General features: G+C 49.4%; 1 protein-coding gene across 4 annotated transcripts in view; it reads left to right on the forward strand.

Annotated features, from left to right (window-relative positions):
- Positions 1 to 17,917, forward strand: part of FAM193A (family with sequence similarity 193 member A) — a 174,016-nt gene that overhangs the window by 108,814 nt on the left and 47,285 nt on the right. For 3 of the 4 annotated variants that reach the window (XM_079919309.1, XM_079919310.1, XM_079919312.1), the window contains 4 exons: positions 4,351 to 4,498; positions 14,397 to 14,474; positions 16,063 to 16,175; positions 16,310 to 16,552. In XM_079919309.1, the coding sequence (XP_079775435.1) occupies positions 4,351 to 4,498; positions 14,397 to 14,474; positions 16,063 to 16,175; positions 16,310 to 16,552 (582 nt within the window). The remainder of the gene's footprint in view (positions 1 to 4,350; positions 4,499 to 14,396; positions 14,475 to 16,062; positions 16,176 to 16,309; positions 16,553 to 17,917) is intronic. The other variant, XM_079919311.1, reaches the window with a different exon arrangement.

Below are 17,917 nucleotides of genomic sequence, written 5' to 3' on the forward strand. Positions count from 1 at the left end.
TTCGCTCCACATCGTGGCTCATGGCTTGGGCTCTTCTTACTGCTGTAGAGCTTCCGTGGGGCTTCATCAGGTGTGCCAAGCCCGGAGTCCCAAGTATAGCCTCAGGTCGCTTGCCCTGGTGAGGGGGAAGGGGAAAGTGCAGCCGGGGGTGTTTGCTCCGAGGTGGCTTGACAAATTGGGCCCCTCCTTGGATCTGCTGTCCTTGTGCTAGAGAGCCAGGTGTGAGCTACCTCAGCCCTGCAGCGGGTCATTTTGTTCCTCATCTGCTTACCACCTGTGAACAGATTCCCAGGCTGTAGACGCATCATAGAACAGCACAGACTGTAGTCATCTTGGTTTAAAGGTCCACACCAAAATATGGTTGGGCCAGATTCGCAAAGAAGGGGAATTATTTTTACGTCAATATATTATTATTGTAGTTAACTTACACAATAGTCACCTATTTTTTTTTTCTCTTGAAATCCATGTTTCAATCCAGTCTTTGTTTCCTGTATTCCTAACTCCTATTTGAGGGGTCCTAGCTATTCCCACTTCTCACCCTTACCTCCAGAGCAAGAATAACCTTAAAAGCAGCTGGGGAAGGAGGACTGGGGCCAAGGTGGTCAGGACAAAGAGTTACTGGTGTGGCCCGCACCCTGCTTCCAGCAGCTCCCGCACCACTCCGACAGCGCCGTTACGTTCCATGGTGGGTGCACAGAGACATGCGTGTCCTGTACGAGTGTCCATGTCTCCATGAGACGTGAGCGACCCTCATGGAGATTGTGCCCAGTTACGATGCTCAAATCCAGCAAGAGCACTTCTTATAAAAAGACGTGCATCTTGTGTGTGCGTGGGCGGGGGGGGGTGGGGGTCCTTATAGCAGCATTCCAGGGTATTTAGCCTTGTTTTTTCTTTTTCTGGTGAGCCAGGGAGTTTGATGGGCCTCTCATCAAACCATGGGTGGGTGGCAGAAACCTGAAACGTGTTGTAGAACCCCACTTTTTCCTGTGCCCTGGCTCTGGATTTCTCATCTTGTTCGTTGTGAATGGTGGTCAGTCTCCAAAGATCAGCAGTGGTTTAGAGTCTTCAGTGTTAATCCTGGGGCCAAGCTGCAGAGTTGCTCCCAGGAGCGGGTGAGGGACAGGGTGCATAGAGATGGGGATGGAAGCTGGGGAGAAGGCAAGCAGGGCGTTCCCCAGGAGTCTGGGGCGCCAGAAGGAGCCATTCCTTCAAGTTCCCCAGGGGACACCTTTGTTGGACCCAAGAACAATTCAGATTTGAACTTCTAGTTTACAGATACCTAGTTAACAACTCCTAAAAATTTTGTGACAACTTACATACAAGCACTACCCCTAAAGTGATAACTGTGTCTGTGGCACACAGAGTCCATAGCTGTGAGTATCGTAACACTGACGCTTGGTCTCTGGGCCTGCATTTTGTTTAACTTTATTATAAAGTAAAATACAGATACAGAAAACTACACAAAGTAAATGTAAGCTGAATGGATTGATAGCAGGTGAACATCCCTTAGCCCCAACCCAGCGTGCTCACCTAGAAGCAAGTCCGTCTGCATGCCCCACCGGGCCCAGGAGCCTCGCCCAGAGCTGTCACTCAGTTGTCTTGCACAGCGATCCTGTGATTCCCTTTCTTTATTCTCTCTCTTTTTGTTTTTTTTGGCCACACTGTCCGGTATGCGGGATCTTAGCTTCCCGACCAGGGATCAAACGTGTGCTCCCTGCAGTGGAAGCGTGGAGTCTTAGACCACTGGACCGCCAGGGAAGTCCCCCGTTCTTTATTCTCTTATTACTCATGTGCATTTCCATAGTCTTGCCTGATTTTTATTTGCTGTCGTTTTTTTTTTCTCTTTTTTTAAATACAAATGATCTACCCAAAGGTTGACTTCATTCAAGGAACTGACTTAATTTAGGAAAGTTATGTCTCTCTGCTTTTTAACAGCTTTATTGAGATAGAATTCACACACCATATAGTTCACTAGTTTAAAGTGTACAATTCAGTAGCATTAATTACATTTATAACGTTGGGCAACTGTCACCACTATTTCCAAAACTTGGATGTCACCCCAGATGGAGACTGTGTCACCGTTAAACACTGACCCCCACTCCTGGCCCCTTTTTCTCCCTGCCTTTTGAGATGCTTTAACATGCAGGCCCCACCCCTATCCACTTTCCCTCACAACTTACCCATTAAGGAACCAGCTCCGTTTGTCGTGTAGCGATGCCAGGGTCTGGGTCCTCCAGCAGGCCACTCACTGTCTGTGCTGCCTGAGAGTTCGTGTGAAACCAGAAGCTCTGTCCGAGTCTGCTTCCATCCCTCTGGCAAGACCAGGAGCCCCGTTGTCTCTCCTTATTTGTTGTGGTGGTTTTAGTAGCTATTGCCCAATTTGGTCTTTATTTTAAGTATATTGATATATTCATTGTTAGGGGAATGTTTAATTAGGCTTGTAAGTAAACATACCTGAACTGATTTTATCTCATTTTCCTTATCACTTATTGTTTCACATAGACAATATTCATAATAGATATTACCAGCTGTTAACTGTCATGTGTTTGCAGAGTGAATATGTAGGTAGTAACCTGTCTGCTGACCCATTGATGCTGTTGACCCTGAGGACACTTTCTGCAGTCTAGCAGCTCCCTGTTTCCTCTCTGGACTCCAGCCCTGTGCCTACAGCTTGTGCTCTGAGTGCCCCACCACAGAAGTCCCAGGACCCCCGGCTGCTTTGCCCTCCACTGGCTCTAAGTAGAGTCTGCGCGTAGGACAGGAGGGGAGCGGTTCTCACCTCAGGCAGGAGCGGGGGAGAGCATGAGTCCCCTCCGCCTCCACCCCAGTCTTCTGGGTGGCCTAACGGGCAAGGTGGGGTTTGCACGAAGAGTGGAAATCAGCTTGTGACAAGCAGGGTTGCAGAGGCAGGGGTTGAGGAGAAGACCGCTGCCTCGTGGGCTGCCGTGCTCTCAGGCCTGGAGGCACCCACGTGCTGGGTGGAGCCAGGGGGGCCTCGAGAGGCCCTGGATTCTGGGTCTTGAGGACTTCTGTTTCCTGGGGACAGCCTCGGTGTCTGAGCCAGCCCCATCACCACGTGGGTCGCGTCGTGCCCTTTCCTGGCTCTGGGCTTTCCTGCACAGCTTTTCAGTGACCTTGTTTTCCGCGTGCTCCCTCCTTGAAGTGATGGAGCCGGTGTAGACGGCTTCGGCAAGAATGAGTCCATTCGCACGACGTGCGTCTTTGTGCAGTGGTCACCAGGGTGGAAAGGAAGGTGTCTGCACCCATGGAAAAGTTCTTGTTTTTAAATCGCTGTTGTTTATTTTCATTATAAAATTATTAGATTGTCATTGCAATACAACTCTGAAAGCAAAGGAAACCCTGGAGAGGTAGGTAAGGTAGGTACCAGAAACAACTGGGTGCTGCTTCCAGATTTTTTTCCAGTGTCCACGCCTCCCACACACGTGCATCTTTACACGTGGTGACGCAGTCCTTTCCTCACTTAACATGGGAGCATCTCCATTTCAGAGCATGTGTCTGTAAGTGCATGTGTGTCTGAGTCTGAGTGTGAGCGCATAGGTGTAACTTAGTGTGTGGTTAGAAGGCGTGTCTGGTGTGGTATCACTGATCCCAGCGGGTCACTTCCAGTTCTTTCGTGTGAACAGCAGCGATTATTAAGCCCGCGCGTCATCTTTGTGCTCGTCAGCGATTATAAACGTGGCCTTTGATTTTGAAATTCTGTGTTATGAGGTCTTTATCACCATTGCTTTGGTTCAAATGTTGACACGTTTAGGTATTAGGAAAAGGAACGGTGTCTGAAGATAACCTGCCTGTGAGCCTGCACCCCTCCCCCACTCTCCTTCTCTCCCCTGCCACCCTCCTCTTGAGAAGCCCAGGTGTTTACCTCTATTTGTGACTTTTGTTTTCTGTTTAGTTTCTCGTCTGCCATCTTACCATCTTTCTTAGCAAGATACACAGAGTAAATGAAACTATGATTATATTTTTTATTGAACTGAATTTCCTGTTTTACTTGATTTGAAAACCAGGTCCAAATTTTGTATTTCTCATTAAATGTTTTGTTCTCTCTGTGTCAGTGAATCTCAGTAGGGAAAAACAGTTTACGACCCCACATCCAGTGAACTGAATCTCTGGCCCTTAGTCTTTGTAGAACAGCGTGACTCACCACTCATTTTTTTCTTAGGAGCTGTTGCTTCCTGGAGCGTCTTCTCTAGGCCAGACTCTGTCGTGGGTGCCTGGGCTGTGTGCTTAGCTCATCCCGCACAGCAGCCTCGTGGGGTGTGTGGTGGTGCCCCACTTGCCACCTCGGGAGGGGAGATGATGGCCAGGGTGCTGAAAGGCCTCTCTCCCCAGGCTGGGGACCACGACGCACGACACCTGCAACGAGGACACGTACAGCACCCTGCTGCAGCGGTACCAGCGCTCCGAGGAGGAGCTGCGCGGGGTGGCCGAGGAGTGGCTGGAGTGCCAGAAGAGGATCGACGCCTACGTGGACGAGCAGGTGGGTGTGCACCACTGGGACGGCCGCAAGGAGCCCGCCGCGAGGCGCCACGTGCCCAGGGGAGGGGTGCGAGCGGGGGCTCCCAGCTGCTGTTGCTCCGGAGGGGACGCCCAGCCATGCCCGCAGGGTCAGCTGCTGGTCAGGTCCCTGCTGGCCTGGGTACAGCCACGGTCACGGGCACAGGCTGCTGCCCAGACTCGGTGCTGCCGGCGGGGGCCTCTGAGGCCTTTGGAAACGGCTGAACCTTGCCGTGTCAGGACCCGTTTACTGAACACTGGCCACACGTGAGCTTCAGAGCCCATTCTCCCCCCGTCCCTAAGCATGTCGAGCGGGAGCGCAGACACAGACACACACGGCTGTGCTGGGCAGGTGGTCTGCAGGGGTGGAGGGGGGTGGAAGGCAGGCGCTGCTGTGGGGATGGGGCCCACGGCAGGGCTTCCAGCCGGCATCCCGGCCGGCCAGCCCGCCTTTCTAAAACCCCCAGGAGGGTTGGGCAGGGGAGGCGTTCAGCATGGGTCTTTTCCAGGGTACTGCAGGGTGTGAGGAGTAATAAGGGAACAGTGACAGCTCCGTGTTGTACTTTTGAGGCTGTAGGAAAACAGAACCTTGGTTCTGGCGTAAGGCGGATGCTGGTGCAGAGTCTGCCTGGGATCCTGGGTGCCGCCTGGCCGCTGGCTGTGACGCTTCGTCTCGGCGTTGCCACCTGAGCGTGGTGAGGGATTGGGAAGAAGGAAGGGACTGGCGTGTGCCCACGTCACTGTTCGGTCCAGCCTCACTCCGTGTTTCGTGTGGCAGTTCTCCCTCTGCAGCCTCAGGGACCGTTACTCTAAGTAGTCTCTCATTCAGAAGCTAGGGGAGCGGTTCCGACCATATTCTCCCGCGTGATCCTGGCCTTCCCCTCTGTCAGGTGCGCCTTGGCAACGCGACAACTCGGCGCTGTTGAGCTGAGCTTGTCTTGGGCAGGTGGCTCCGCCGGCGCCATGCGCTTGGCCTCTTCCACAGTTGCTGCATGTGTAGCACGTGGCCTCGGGAGCCACTCTGTGCCTGGCCCACGCTCCCCGCTGTCCTGGGGCCCCCGGGGCACTCGAATTCTCCAGCTGTGGCTCGTTGCTGACCACTGACGCCTCAGCTTCGGCCGCTGTGGGGCAGGGCTGGCCCCAGGTTGCGTGACTCGCCTGAGGCTGGCAAATGTAGGCACGGGGTCAGGGAGCCGTGCATCCTCCACCTGGACCTGCAGCCAGCTCGGCCCCTGAGGCCTGTGCAGCCGGCGGCCGGCAGCTGAGTCACTCCGAGGCAGGGGAGCAGACAGCTCCCTCCCCCCTGCCGCCTGCGCGTGCACCAGCCCGTTTGCAGGAGTTTGCTGTCCGGGCAGCAGAGGGCACAGGCGCCCGGAGGGGAGACTGCTGCAGGGGACGGGGGCTGTTGCCTGTTCCTCGGGGTGTTCTGGACTCAGGTCCTGCGGAGGACCCTGAGGGGCATTTGGCGCCAGGCCCTGCCCCAGATTGGTTGTGAGCCTCATTCAAGCCTTTCCCCTCCCTGGGCCTTACTTAGTCTCCCACTTGTGAAATGACAGAATCAGATTAGATGACATTTTGGTTCTGTTTGAGCCTTTGTATTATATAATTCTGAATCAGTTTTGTGTGTGTGTGGTTACTAAAAAGCAGGACCGCAGTAAACAGTCCCTTGTGTTCTGAATTGAGCTGCACCGAGCCGGTTACTGGGTTACCTTCAGAGGAAACCCCACATCAGTTAAGTGCGGTGGTTTATCCAGAGTACAGAGGAGAGGGGAGAATTGGGAGCCCTGGTTTCCCGGGACGTTGGGGCATCAGTTCTCTGTGCAGGAGGGACCTTCAGAAAAAAGTCAAAGACTAGACGCCAGCCTCTCCCTGGCTGAATTCTCGTCGTCGGGGTCCAAGCTGACGATAGAAGAAATTTGATGAGCCATTCTTGCTTTAAAAGAACGAGTGATGTGCGAAGGCTTCTCAGGGAGAGAGACGTGTGAGAAACAGGAGCTGGTCTGGGCTGCTTTGTGGGAACCCACGAGGTTACGCCACCTGCTAAGTCTCTGTCCTGCCGTCTCGGCTTACAGGAAGGGTGGATTGCATCAGGTCACGGAACCCCTGTCCCCAACATCAGGCTGAAGAAAATACCCCCTGTCCAGCAGACTGAGGATGAGTCTGTCCTCACCAAGGGTTGCTGCTTACACTGGCCTCAGTTTGTCTTCAGGGTCCCTGGACTAGGAGAGGAGGGAGGACACCCTAGAACCTCACAAGCCATGTGCCACGTCCCCTGAGAACCTTCTGGGTCCATGTGGGCAATAAACTGCTGCAAGGACAACAGCAGACAGTCCGTCCAGACGGCACCCCCATCAGTGTTTGCTGTGGGCCTGGACAGTGACATTGGCAGCTCTGCCTTGGGCCCCTCTGCCACCCCGTTAGTATCTACAGTAGTAACAGACGTGTAGAGAGAAGCTGGGTCCTGGCGAATCAACTGGAGGGCGGATCAGATGCTGAAACGTTGATGGGCAGCAGTAAACAGACTGTCACTTGGAAGCCTGTGCTGGGGAGGGTCCTAGACAGAGTTCTGGAGTCCAGATGTGAGGGCTGCGCTGTCTGTCCTCAAGGCATCTACGAACAGGCCAGACCCCAACAGGAAATGGCAGTGCAGCCTCAGGAACTTGGGGCGCCCCTGTCCTCAGTGCTGTGAGGAGGTCTGGAGAGAGAGGCCTCCAGCCCAGCGCTTGAAGTCTGACCCCAGGGAGAAACACAGGAAGACAGAGCTGCCCCCTCCCTGTGAGAGGAGACGTGCAGAAGTGAATTGACAGCAGTCTTTTTTTTTTAATTATTTATTTTAATATTTATTTATTTGGCTGCACTGGGTCTTAGTTGCAGCAGGCGGGCTCCTTAGTTGCGGCTCTCTGGCTCCTTAGTTGTGGTATGTGGGCTCCTTAGTTGTGGCATGTAAACTCTTAGTTGCGGCACGCATGTGGGATCATCTAGTTCCCTGATCAGGGGTCGAACCCGGGCCCCCTGCATTGGGAGCGTGGAGTCTTAACCACTGCACCACCAGGGGAGTCCTGACATCGGAATCTTGGATGTGGCTGGAGTAGGTGACCTGTGAGGTCCCCTGCATCTCTGGCCCTGACAGTGGGGCTTGTTGAACTTGGTGTTTGATGCTGAGCACTACTCGGGGAGTTTGCAGAGTTCCATAGTGGCAGTGGGGAGACGCTCATTCGTGAGTACAGGTGCAGACGAAGGCCTGCGGGCACGTAAGCAGCGCTGGTCCTTGTGTCGAGCAGGGCTCGCCGTCTGTCGCCTTCAGTCTGGAGTTGATCTGAAGGGGCTTCCACTGCCGCTGGTGGTTCCTTCTGCAGAGATTGGTGCCATGCGCTAGAGTGGGGGTCTGATTTATCCCTGACTTTTCCATCATGCTGTGTCAGTGTAAACTTCTGATGACAATCAATAACTTGTGATCTTATTTAGATGATTTCAGAAAAACGGTGTAACTAAAATGATAATTCAGGTGAAGAGAAAGAAGATAAATGGTGGCTTGCTGTGCAGTGTGCTAAGCACTGTGCTAAGCAGTAACCTCCTTGCTGCGAGGAATATAATAATCAGGAATATAATGCACAGTGTTATCACTGCTATTGTGATAAAATGGGGGGGTGTAAAAATAGCAACATACATGTTGTTTCTAAAAGGAAAATACGGTCTTAAAAAGTAAGACTGAAAGCGAATTTGTTTCTTTAAAAATACTTGTTGTTATAGCTATAAATGTTTACATTAAAAAAGAAAGATCTCGAATCAACAACCTAACTTTGCAACTTGCAGAAAGAAAAAAAAGATAAACTAAATCCAAAGCTAGCAGGAGGAAGGAAATAATAAAGATTAGAGCAGAGGTAAACAAAGACAGAGAATAGAAAAACAGAAGAGAGAATCAGTGAAACCAGAAGTTGGTTCTTCAAGAAGAACAGCAAAATTGGCAGACCTTTAGCTTATGGACTAAGAGAAAAAGAAAAAAGACAAATTACTAAAATCGGAAATGAAGTAGGGACATTACTACCAGTCCTACAGAAATGAAAAGAATTACCAGAGAGTACTATGAACCATTGTACACCAACAAATTGGATAACCTAGATGAAATGGACAAATTCCTAGAAACAAAGAACCAACCAAGACTAAATTATGAAGAAATAGAGGATCTGAATAGTTACTAGTAACTAGTAACTTATAACTAGTAAGGAGATTGAATCGGTAATCAAAAATCTCCCAACAAAGAAAAGTTCAGGACCCAATGGCTTCAAAGGTGAATTCTAGCAAACATTTAAAGAAGAATTAATACCCATCCTTCTCAGACTTTTCCAGAAAACTGAAGGGGAGGGAACACTTCCTAACTCATTCTATGAGGCCAGCCTAAGTCTGATACCAAAGCCAAAGACACTACAAGAAAAGAAAACGACGGACCAGTGAGTGTCCTTTATGAATATTGATGCAGAAATCCTTAACAAAATACTAGCAAACAGAATTCAGCATATTTAAAGGATTATACACCATGATCAAGTAGGACTTATTCCTGGAATGCAAAGGTGTTTCAAGGTATGAAAATTGATTAATATAACATACCACATCAACAAGGAAAAACCACATGATCATCTTAGTTGATGCAGCAAAAAGCATTTGACAAAATTCACCATCGTTCATGATTAAAAACACTCAACAAAATGGGAATAGAAGGAAACTACCTCCATATAATAAAAGCCACAAATATAAAAAACCTATAGCAAACATCATCCTCAATAATGAAAGATTAAAGTCCAAAAGGGAGGGGATATCTGTATATGTATGGCTGATTCATTTTGTTGTGCAGTGGAGGCTAACACAACATTGTAAAGCAACCATACTCCAATAATAATTAATTTTAAAAGAAGTGAAAGATTAAAAGAAAGCCTTTAATCCTCTGAGATCCAGAACAAGGCAAGGATGCTTGCTTTCACCACTTCTATTCAACATAGTACTAGAAAATCTAGCCACAGCAGTTAGGCAAGAAAAAGATATAAAAGGCATTTAAATTGGAAAGGAAGAGTAAAACGGTCTCTGCAAATGATGTGATCTTATATGTAGAAAATCCTAACGACTCTGCAAAAAAAAAAAACTGTTAGAATTTAAAAACTGTAAGTGAATTCAGCAAAGTAGCAGGATACAGAGTGCACACACAAAAATTAGTTGCATTTGTACAAACAAACAGTGAACAATCTGAAAAGGAAATTATGAAAACAGTTTTATTTACGGTGGCATTGAAAAGAGTAAAATACTTAGGAATTAACTTACTCAAGGAGGTGGAGGACTTGTACAGTGAGAACTACAAAACGTTGCTGAAAGAAAATAAAGAGGGCACCAATAAATGGAGGCACACTCCTGTGTTCCGGGATTGGACACCTTAACACTGTGGAAACGCCAGCAGCACCCAAAGTGGCCTACACATTCAGTGCAGTCTCTGTCAGAACCCCAGCGATGTTTTTTGAAGAATAGAGAAGCCCACCCTAAAATTCATACGGCATCTCAAGGAACTCAGAATTGCCAGAACAGTCTTGGGGAAAAAAAGCGCAAAACTGGAGGCTCACACTTTTGATTTGAAAGCTTACTACAAAGCCACAGTGATCAAAGCGGCGTGGTATTGGCATAAAGACAGGCATACAGACCAGTGGATAACAGTAGAAAGCCCAGAAACAAACCCTTGCGTATATGGTCAGGTGATTTTTGACAAGGGTGCCAAGACCCTTCGATGGGGAAAAGACAGTCTTTTCAACAAATGGTGCTGGGAAAATTGGGTATCCACCTGCAAAAGAATGAAGTTGTACCCTTATCTAATACCATATGGAAAAGGGAACTCAAAGTGAATCAGGGACCTGCGTGGAAGACCTAACAACGTGGAAGAACCTTAAACAGATTACTCTAAGTGAAATAAGCCAGACACACAAACAGACATCCTGTCTGATCCCACTCACCTGAGGTCCCTAGAGTAGGCAAATCCATAGAGACAGAGAGTAGGAGGGTGGGTGCCGGGGGCCAGGGGAGGCGGGCGGTTATTGTTTAACGGGGACTGCGTTTCACTTTTGCAAGATGAAGAGAGAGGGGATACCACTGAAATGGTTCAGATGGTTTATTTTAGGTTACACGTATTTTACAAGGAAAAAAAAGAAAGCATTCTCTGTCTTTTCACAGTGGAAAGCCATCCTCTTTCATTAAAGCAACCCAAAGGTGCATTCTTATTTTCATTCACCTGTCAAGGAACTACGATGCCATTAATACCAGTTAGGGAAATCGAGCAATTTTAGTTGCATCCAGAGGGTACCAGTCATTCTAGAATCCTTGGAATGGATATCAGTCTCTTCTAATCAAGTAGCATTTTAGAAACCACATAGTAATTCAAGACTGCAAAATGTTGCACATCTGTAAAATAATTAGTATTCACCAATAAGTATGGCCATGGGGAGACAGTTGACAGCTTTGAAATCCGTTGTTCTTGTTTGCTTTTAAAGATTTATCCTTTGTTTGTTGTGTGACGCATGTATAAGCCTACAGGTACCCAAATGTTCCACAAAATTAATCCCAGAGGCTGCGAAGAGAAGGTCAAAGAGGAGGTTTCTATTGATTATATTTATCAAACAACTCTGTACTGAGCTCTGTAATAAGATAAAGAAATGATTACTTTTTCTAATGTTTAGCTCATTTTAAATCATTTTTGAAATTTGCAACAGTAATAGTTACTCACGAAAGAAAAACGTTTCTCCTGAAAACTGCAGACCCACGTTACGTAAAGGGAGAATTAGCACCAATATTGAATCTTCCCATTCAAAACTATGGTATATATCTCCTTTTTTAGGTTGTCTTTTATAGCCTATATTATGGTCTTATAGTTTGTACATTTCTTACTGAATTTATATGTAGGTGTTTCACAGTTTTAGGGACTATCACGAGTGGCATCTTAGATGGTGGAATACATTTTCTAAGGAGTTATTGCTGGTCCTTATAGGCGAGCTGAGTTCTGCTTTGTGTCCAGTCATCCCACCGTGTCATCATCTCTCAAATAGTTCTGGAATTGATTGCTTTGAGTTTTCTAGGAGACCATGACATCGTTTACAAATAATAATAGTTTTGTCTTATCCTCTTTATTAGCATTTGAACTTTGTTTTTTCACTTCAGCTAGAATCTTCAAAGCGTCATGAGTAAGAGTGTTACTAGCAGCAGCATCCTTGTTCAGTTCCTGGCTTTTGTGGAACGCTTTGGAGGTTTCACATTAAGTCTGTTGCTTGCCATACAAATTTTTGATACTTTTTAGCAAATTAAAGAGCCCTTCCCTGGCGGCGCAGTAGTTAAGTATCTGCCTGCCAATGCAGGGGACACAGGTTCGAGCCCCAGTCTGGGAAGATCCCACATGCCGCGGAGTAACTAAGCCCGTGCGCCACAACTACTGAGCCTGCGTTCTAGAGCCCACGCGCCACAACTGCTGAGCCCGCGTGCCACAACTACTGAAGCCCGTGCGTCTAGAGCCCGTGCTGTGCAACGAGAAGCCGCCGCAATGAGAAGTCTGCGCACCGAAACGAAGAGTAGCCCCTGCTCGCTGTAACTAGGAAAGCCTTTGTGCAGCAGTGAAGTCCCAATGCAGCTAAAAATAAATTAATTAATTAAAAAAAATTTTTTTAAAGCAGGAATAGACATTAAGTTTGTATGTTTTTTCTCTTTTTATGTGTTTTTGTATGAATTAGATTAGGCTTCCTAATTTTGAAACATCCTTGCATTCCTGGAATTAAACCCTACTAGATTATAATATATTATTCTTTAATCCATTATTAGGCATTTTATTTAGGATTTTTATATCTGTATTCTGAGGTATTACTGAGTTTTCATCTTTGAGGTCTTGTTTGTTTTGTATAAAGGATAATTATGCTAATCTCATAGAATGAATTGAGAACTTTCCATGTTTTTCCAGTTTTTAGGAATAGTTCAACTTTCCTAATCTACAAAGGGTTTGCATAGACCCTACCATGAAACTCTGGGGCCTGGTTCATTTTTGCAGGGGAAGGAACAAGGACTCAGTATCTTTTACTGCCTTTTCAGTACACATTGTGTTCATGAACCTACTTCTTAAGTGAGTTTTACAAATTGATATTTGCCTGGGAAATTATCCACATCATTCATATAAAGGGGCGGGCTTAAGCTTGTGCTTACAGGGCAGCTGATGAAAATGGGTGCGTGATGGCTACAGGAGAATTCCCCTGCCTCTAACTTCGCACTGTAATGAGAGCACTTGCTCCCCTAAAAGGAGTGCCCCTGGCGTCCCAGCTGTGCCCACAGCCTGCCCTCTGAGCTGTCCAGCGTCGAGAGAGACCAGGAGTCTAGACTGTTAGGTGAAATCTCAAAGGCTTTTTCACGTTGGCTCAGCTTGTAAAACACGTTGTGCAGGGCCTACAAGATAGCCGCGAGCCACCTGTTGGCAGCTGCTCTTATATGTGGAAGGCGTGAATTGCACAGGGGTTTTCTCTTGTGGTTTTAGAAAATCTTTGTATGTGTCCGTGTCCCTTCTCACTCCCGCTATTTTTGTTGTTCCTTTTCTTCCCTTGTTCGGCCTGGGAGGAAGTTCAGAGAACCAACTTTTGGGTTTATTGATCACATTTACTTCTTGGTTTTCCAAATTTCAGCTTTTACCTTTAATTGCTTATCAGTTGATTTCTTGTTTCATTTTGTTTGGGCTTCTTACATTGAACGCATACTTTTCCGGCTTTTTTTGTTGTTCTGTTCTCTCATAAACGCCACTAAACTGTACATTTTCTTCTGCATCTTGGGCTCATCTTATAAAATTTGATTTGTGGGGCTTTCCTTGTCAGTTATTTCTAAACAGACTGTAATTTCAACTTTGGTTTCTTCTCTGATACTTTTAAACTATTAAAAAATTTTAAGTGCATGAATTTGATTTTATTAAGTTACTCTTGTTTTATTTTGGAGGGTTTAACGGGCAGTTTTTTGTTTGTTTGTTTGTTTTAATTTGAAGATGTAATAGGCTATTTATTAGGTGGTCTGTGAGTCGAGCAGCCTTCCGTCCAGCAGCTGGGAGCGCTGCTGGTTGTAGTATGTCCTTCCCTGTAGGACTGAATATACGCCCTTTTCCGTTTTTTTTTTCTTGTAATAATTTTGAAGATACGTATCCCATATCCTTTCAGTGGTTAATTTACAAGAATACATTTATATAAACACCAAGATTTAATCATTTCGTAGCCTCCTCCTTCAAATAAGGCAGTGCCTCGAGCCCATTCTTAATTCCCTATTCCCCTCAATTTCTTTTTAGTTGTGGGAAAATCTACGTTACTCAAAATTTACTACCTTAACCGTTTCTAAGTCTACAGTTCATTCATACTGAGTGCGCTCACATTGCTGTGACCGTCACCGCTGTTCAGCTCCAGAGCTCTCTCATCTTCACAAGCTGAAGCTCGTGCTTAAACAGCGGCCCCCGCCCCTCCCTGCGCAGCCCCTGGTGCCTGCTGTGGCGCTCAGGGCGACCTCCCCAGGGCTCATGCTTCACGTGCAGGGCCCCTCGCGGTTGTTCAGTGAACTGTGACTGTCCACTCACCGTATTGACAGATCCACCTCTGATACGTTAATTTCTCTTTAAAATCTGAACTCCTCGCTGTGTTTTTCATGCAAGAAAAGTATTTGCGATGATTTTGAGCGAGTCACGTGAGGCGCTGAGGTCGAGTATAAGGTAGCGTTTCTGTAGTGCTGTGGCTTCTGTCCGCAGACGCGGTCTCTTGTATGTATCGTTTTAAAAGTCTCCCCTTGAAAATGTCCGGGGTAGCTCTTGCTGGTACTAAGACTTTTTGTTTTTTACATCCCCCATGAATTAGATGACAATGAAAACCAAACAGCGCATGCTAACAGAAGACTGGGAGCTTTTTAAACAAAGGCGATTCATGGAAGAGCAGGTGAGGCTGTGGGCCGGAGGGGCGGTTCACAGGAATGGGAATTGCTCCCTGCGGGTGGACGGCTCCAAAAGACCGGCGCTTCAGCACCACACGCATGTTCTGCTCACTGTGCGTGGCAGTGGTGTAAACTGGTTTTCCTTCCGACTTCCTTCTCTCCTGTATCCCTCAGGGGACACCCGCGTTTACAGAGCCACCCGCTCGGGCCACAGCCACCCCTGAGTCCCCACGGACTCCTCCTAGGCGGGTGGCGTGTCCCCAGTTTACTCGCCAGCGTGCATACAGTGAAGTCGCAGGGCTGAAACTTGGTGCGCGCCACGTGTGCCAGGGGCCATGCCTTCGCCGTGGCTGCTGGCGGCCCCAGCGCACCCCTTCCTCCAGCGGCTCTTCCCCCCACCCCTCTGCCTGCCGCTTTGGCAGAACTCGCGGGGGCTGCGGTGTGGTGGTCTCAGGGCATTGGACTTCACTGGGAAACTTGCTTCCCGTGCATGTGCTGGCTTCTCTCCCAGTTAGTCTCCCTTGCCGGGCGTGCTCCCTTGGCCTTCCCTAGGTGTCGGTGGCCCCAGCCTCGCCCGCACCTGTGGTCTCCTCTGGGCTCCACAGGTAGACAGAGGGCAGCCGTGCTCCGCTCGCTTACCTGTGTGGCTTCTGTCCTGTCCCATGGCTCTTCTGGCCACCACCCATCCCATTGCCCAAGCCAGTCCACAGGCTCCTTCTCTAAAATCCAGAGGCTCGCCCGCTCGAGTGGAGGTTGAGGGGCCGCTTCCTAGGTGGTTCCCGGGTCCCCCCTCCTCCATGCTCCACTGGCGTCCTCTCCAGCTGGCCTTCCTCACTGCTGCGTTCCTTCCCACCCGCCCACTGCCGCCTTCGTGCTGACTGTCCAGCTTCCATCGTGCCTCATAAGCGTCTGTGTAACTCGTGGGCGCTGGGTGCCACAGCTCTGTGTGCACAGGCCCGATGGCGGGGAGGCTGTTCCCGAGACGCACCCCTGCTCAGCCCAGGCTCAGCAGCGGCCAAGGGTCTCGTGAGGGGATGCCCGGCTCAGTGCTCTTCGCTGGCCCGCACGCCCTCCTTGCCTCTGATGGGATCACCAGACTGCACCTGGGCCTTGCTGAGGCTTGGCACCTGCCGAGCAGCTCCCCCACCCCTCCAGCATGCTGAGCGGGTCTCCCAGGGCACCTTCTACGTCACGGTCTTCAAGTTTGGTTTCTTGCCTGTCCCCTCTTCCAGAATCTAAGCTCCTTGAGGGCAGTGATTATCTCTATGTTCCCGGTACCTAGCAAGTACCAAGCCCACGGCAGATTCAGGGTAAAGGCTGGGTGTCTGCTGTGAGGGACGCTGCGGCGTGTTTGCTGGTGAGGAAGCCTGTTAGGGGTTACTGGTCCCTGGCCTGTGTCAGGGCCTCTCCCAGCCCCACGGCTGTGTGCCTCACACATCTGCGGCCCCTTTTCCTGGCCCTGCCCCACCTTAGGAAGCTGTGGTCATTGGTTCTGAGTGTGACACACACTACCACAATTGCTGGAAAATATAAGCTGTGTCACGGGGCGGCGCGTCTTGCAAAACTAACCCGTTGTCTCGTGATTTCCTCCAGTTGACGAACAAGAAGGCCGTCGCTGGCGAGAACAGCTTCACGGACACCATGAGGCACGTGCTGTCGTCGCGACTGAGCATGCCCGACTGCCCCAACTGCAACTACAGGAGGAGGTGAGCCTGCGTGTGCGCGCAGCGGGCCTGCGGGACCCTCGCTGACCCCACAGAGGGCCGGCACCAACCTCTAAAGAGCACGGTCTGCCCTTCTCTGTTGGCTGTCTCGGTAACTGTCCTTAATTCCCAATCAGATGTGCTTGCGATGACTGCAGCCTCTCACACATCCTCACTTGTGGTATCATGGACCCCCCCGTCACTGGCGACATCCACATTCACCAGCTACCACTCCAGGTGGACTCTGCTCCCGACTATCTCTCTGAGATGCGCCCACCTAGCGTGTCATCAGCAAGCTCAGGGTCAGGTTCCAGCTCTCCCATTACAGTTCAGCAACATCCCAGACTCATCCTCACAGACAATGGCTCTGCACCAACTTTGTAAGTCGTGACTTTGTCATAAGGTTTCAGAAATTTAACTAATCCAATGATGAGAAATAGAGACAGTAATGTCTGCAGAAGTATGCATAGCATTATAGTGCTTTTCAGGAAAAAGGACCCTTCATTCTTTTAAATAGATTTTAAAACATGGAATCAGTAAGCCCAAACTTTGACACTGTTTCATGACCTGCCTAAAAGAAGGTGAATGAATAACTGCAGTAAGGCAAACAAACACATGCTGGTCTGCAGGGAAGTGTTTCCCAGCGCCGGCCTGGCCCGCGCTCACTGAATCACGGGGGGCCAGCCCGCTGCTCATTCCGCCTCATCATCAGCCCAGCATCCATGCTTGTTCCATGTCTTGCTAAGAACTCAGATGATCACTTTAGCACGTGACTGAAAGGCTCTGTTCTCCGTGTTCCCACATTACCTAGAAGGATGTTTTGTACAAGCGAGGTGGCTGTGCAGCTGTCGCCAGTTCACAGGGAGGGGAGTGGGCCCATGTTTCTTCGGACTTGTGGCCGTGTCTCGTGTTGAGGCTACCTGCTCTAGCTTCTGGACAGGCTGCACGCGGGTATATGTTTGAAGAAATAAAACGTGCCTTCTGCATGTCACAGTGTGTGTGGGTGCCGGGAACCCTGTGGAGGTGGCTGGCCCCCCGCCATGGCTCCCAGTGGACGGGTGGTGCCCCGCATTTCTCAGACTTCTCGCTTCCCCCGTCTGGATTTCGCACGGTGACTCTGAGGCTTTCCTTCGGAGTCTTTCAATTTGCAATATGGATTTGGTCTCAAACACAGAATAATAGTAAAGGGATTGGCCTGAGCACCCCGTGACTCCTTTCACTGAACTCAAGGTGCTTCATAGCTGTAGAAGCCCTGTGCTCTCGGAGCCGGTGCAGTGTTGAGGGCTTCACAGGTAGCTGCCAGCTAGCTCATCACAGGAGCATCCCGCAGTTCAGCGTGTGCAGTCGAATGAGAACTTACATTGGAAGAGTTTGCCCCGCTCCTGTGTCCTGGCGGCTGGCGCCAGCCGTGGTCTCCCATGCTGCGTTGAGTGGCGGAGCCGGGGCCATGTGCGGATGCTCTGGGCATCTGGCCGCCAGCACCTTGTGATCCGTGTCTTCCCGGTAGACACTCTGTGATCCAAGGAGCTCCGTGTGGCCGCTGGTTCGTGGTGTCTCTCGTGGTGCCGCTTCTAAGCTGGTGAAATAGAAGCGTGGCGGTTTAGTTGCTGGGCTGCAGTGCTGTCTGGACATCACGGGTTCTGGGGTCGCCTCCATTGCATGGAGCACATGGTTTAGTTCCTTCATCTCCGCACCTTGGCTTCCTCCTCTGGGTCGTGGTGATGCTAACACCTCAGGGGCAGGTG

This window comes from Stenella coeruleoalba (assembly GCF_951394435.1).
Source record: "Stenella coeruleoalba genome assembly, chromosome: 4".
Lineage (NCBI taxonomy): Eukaryota > Metazoa > Chordata > Mammalia > Artiodactyla > Delphinidae > Stenella > Stenella coeruleoalba.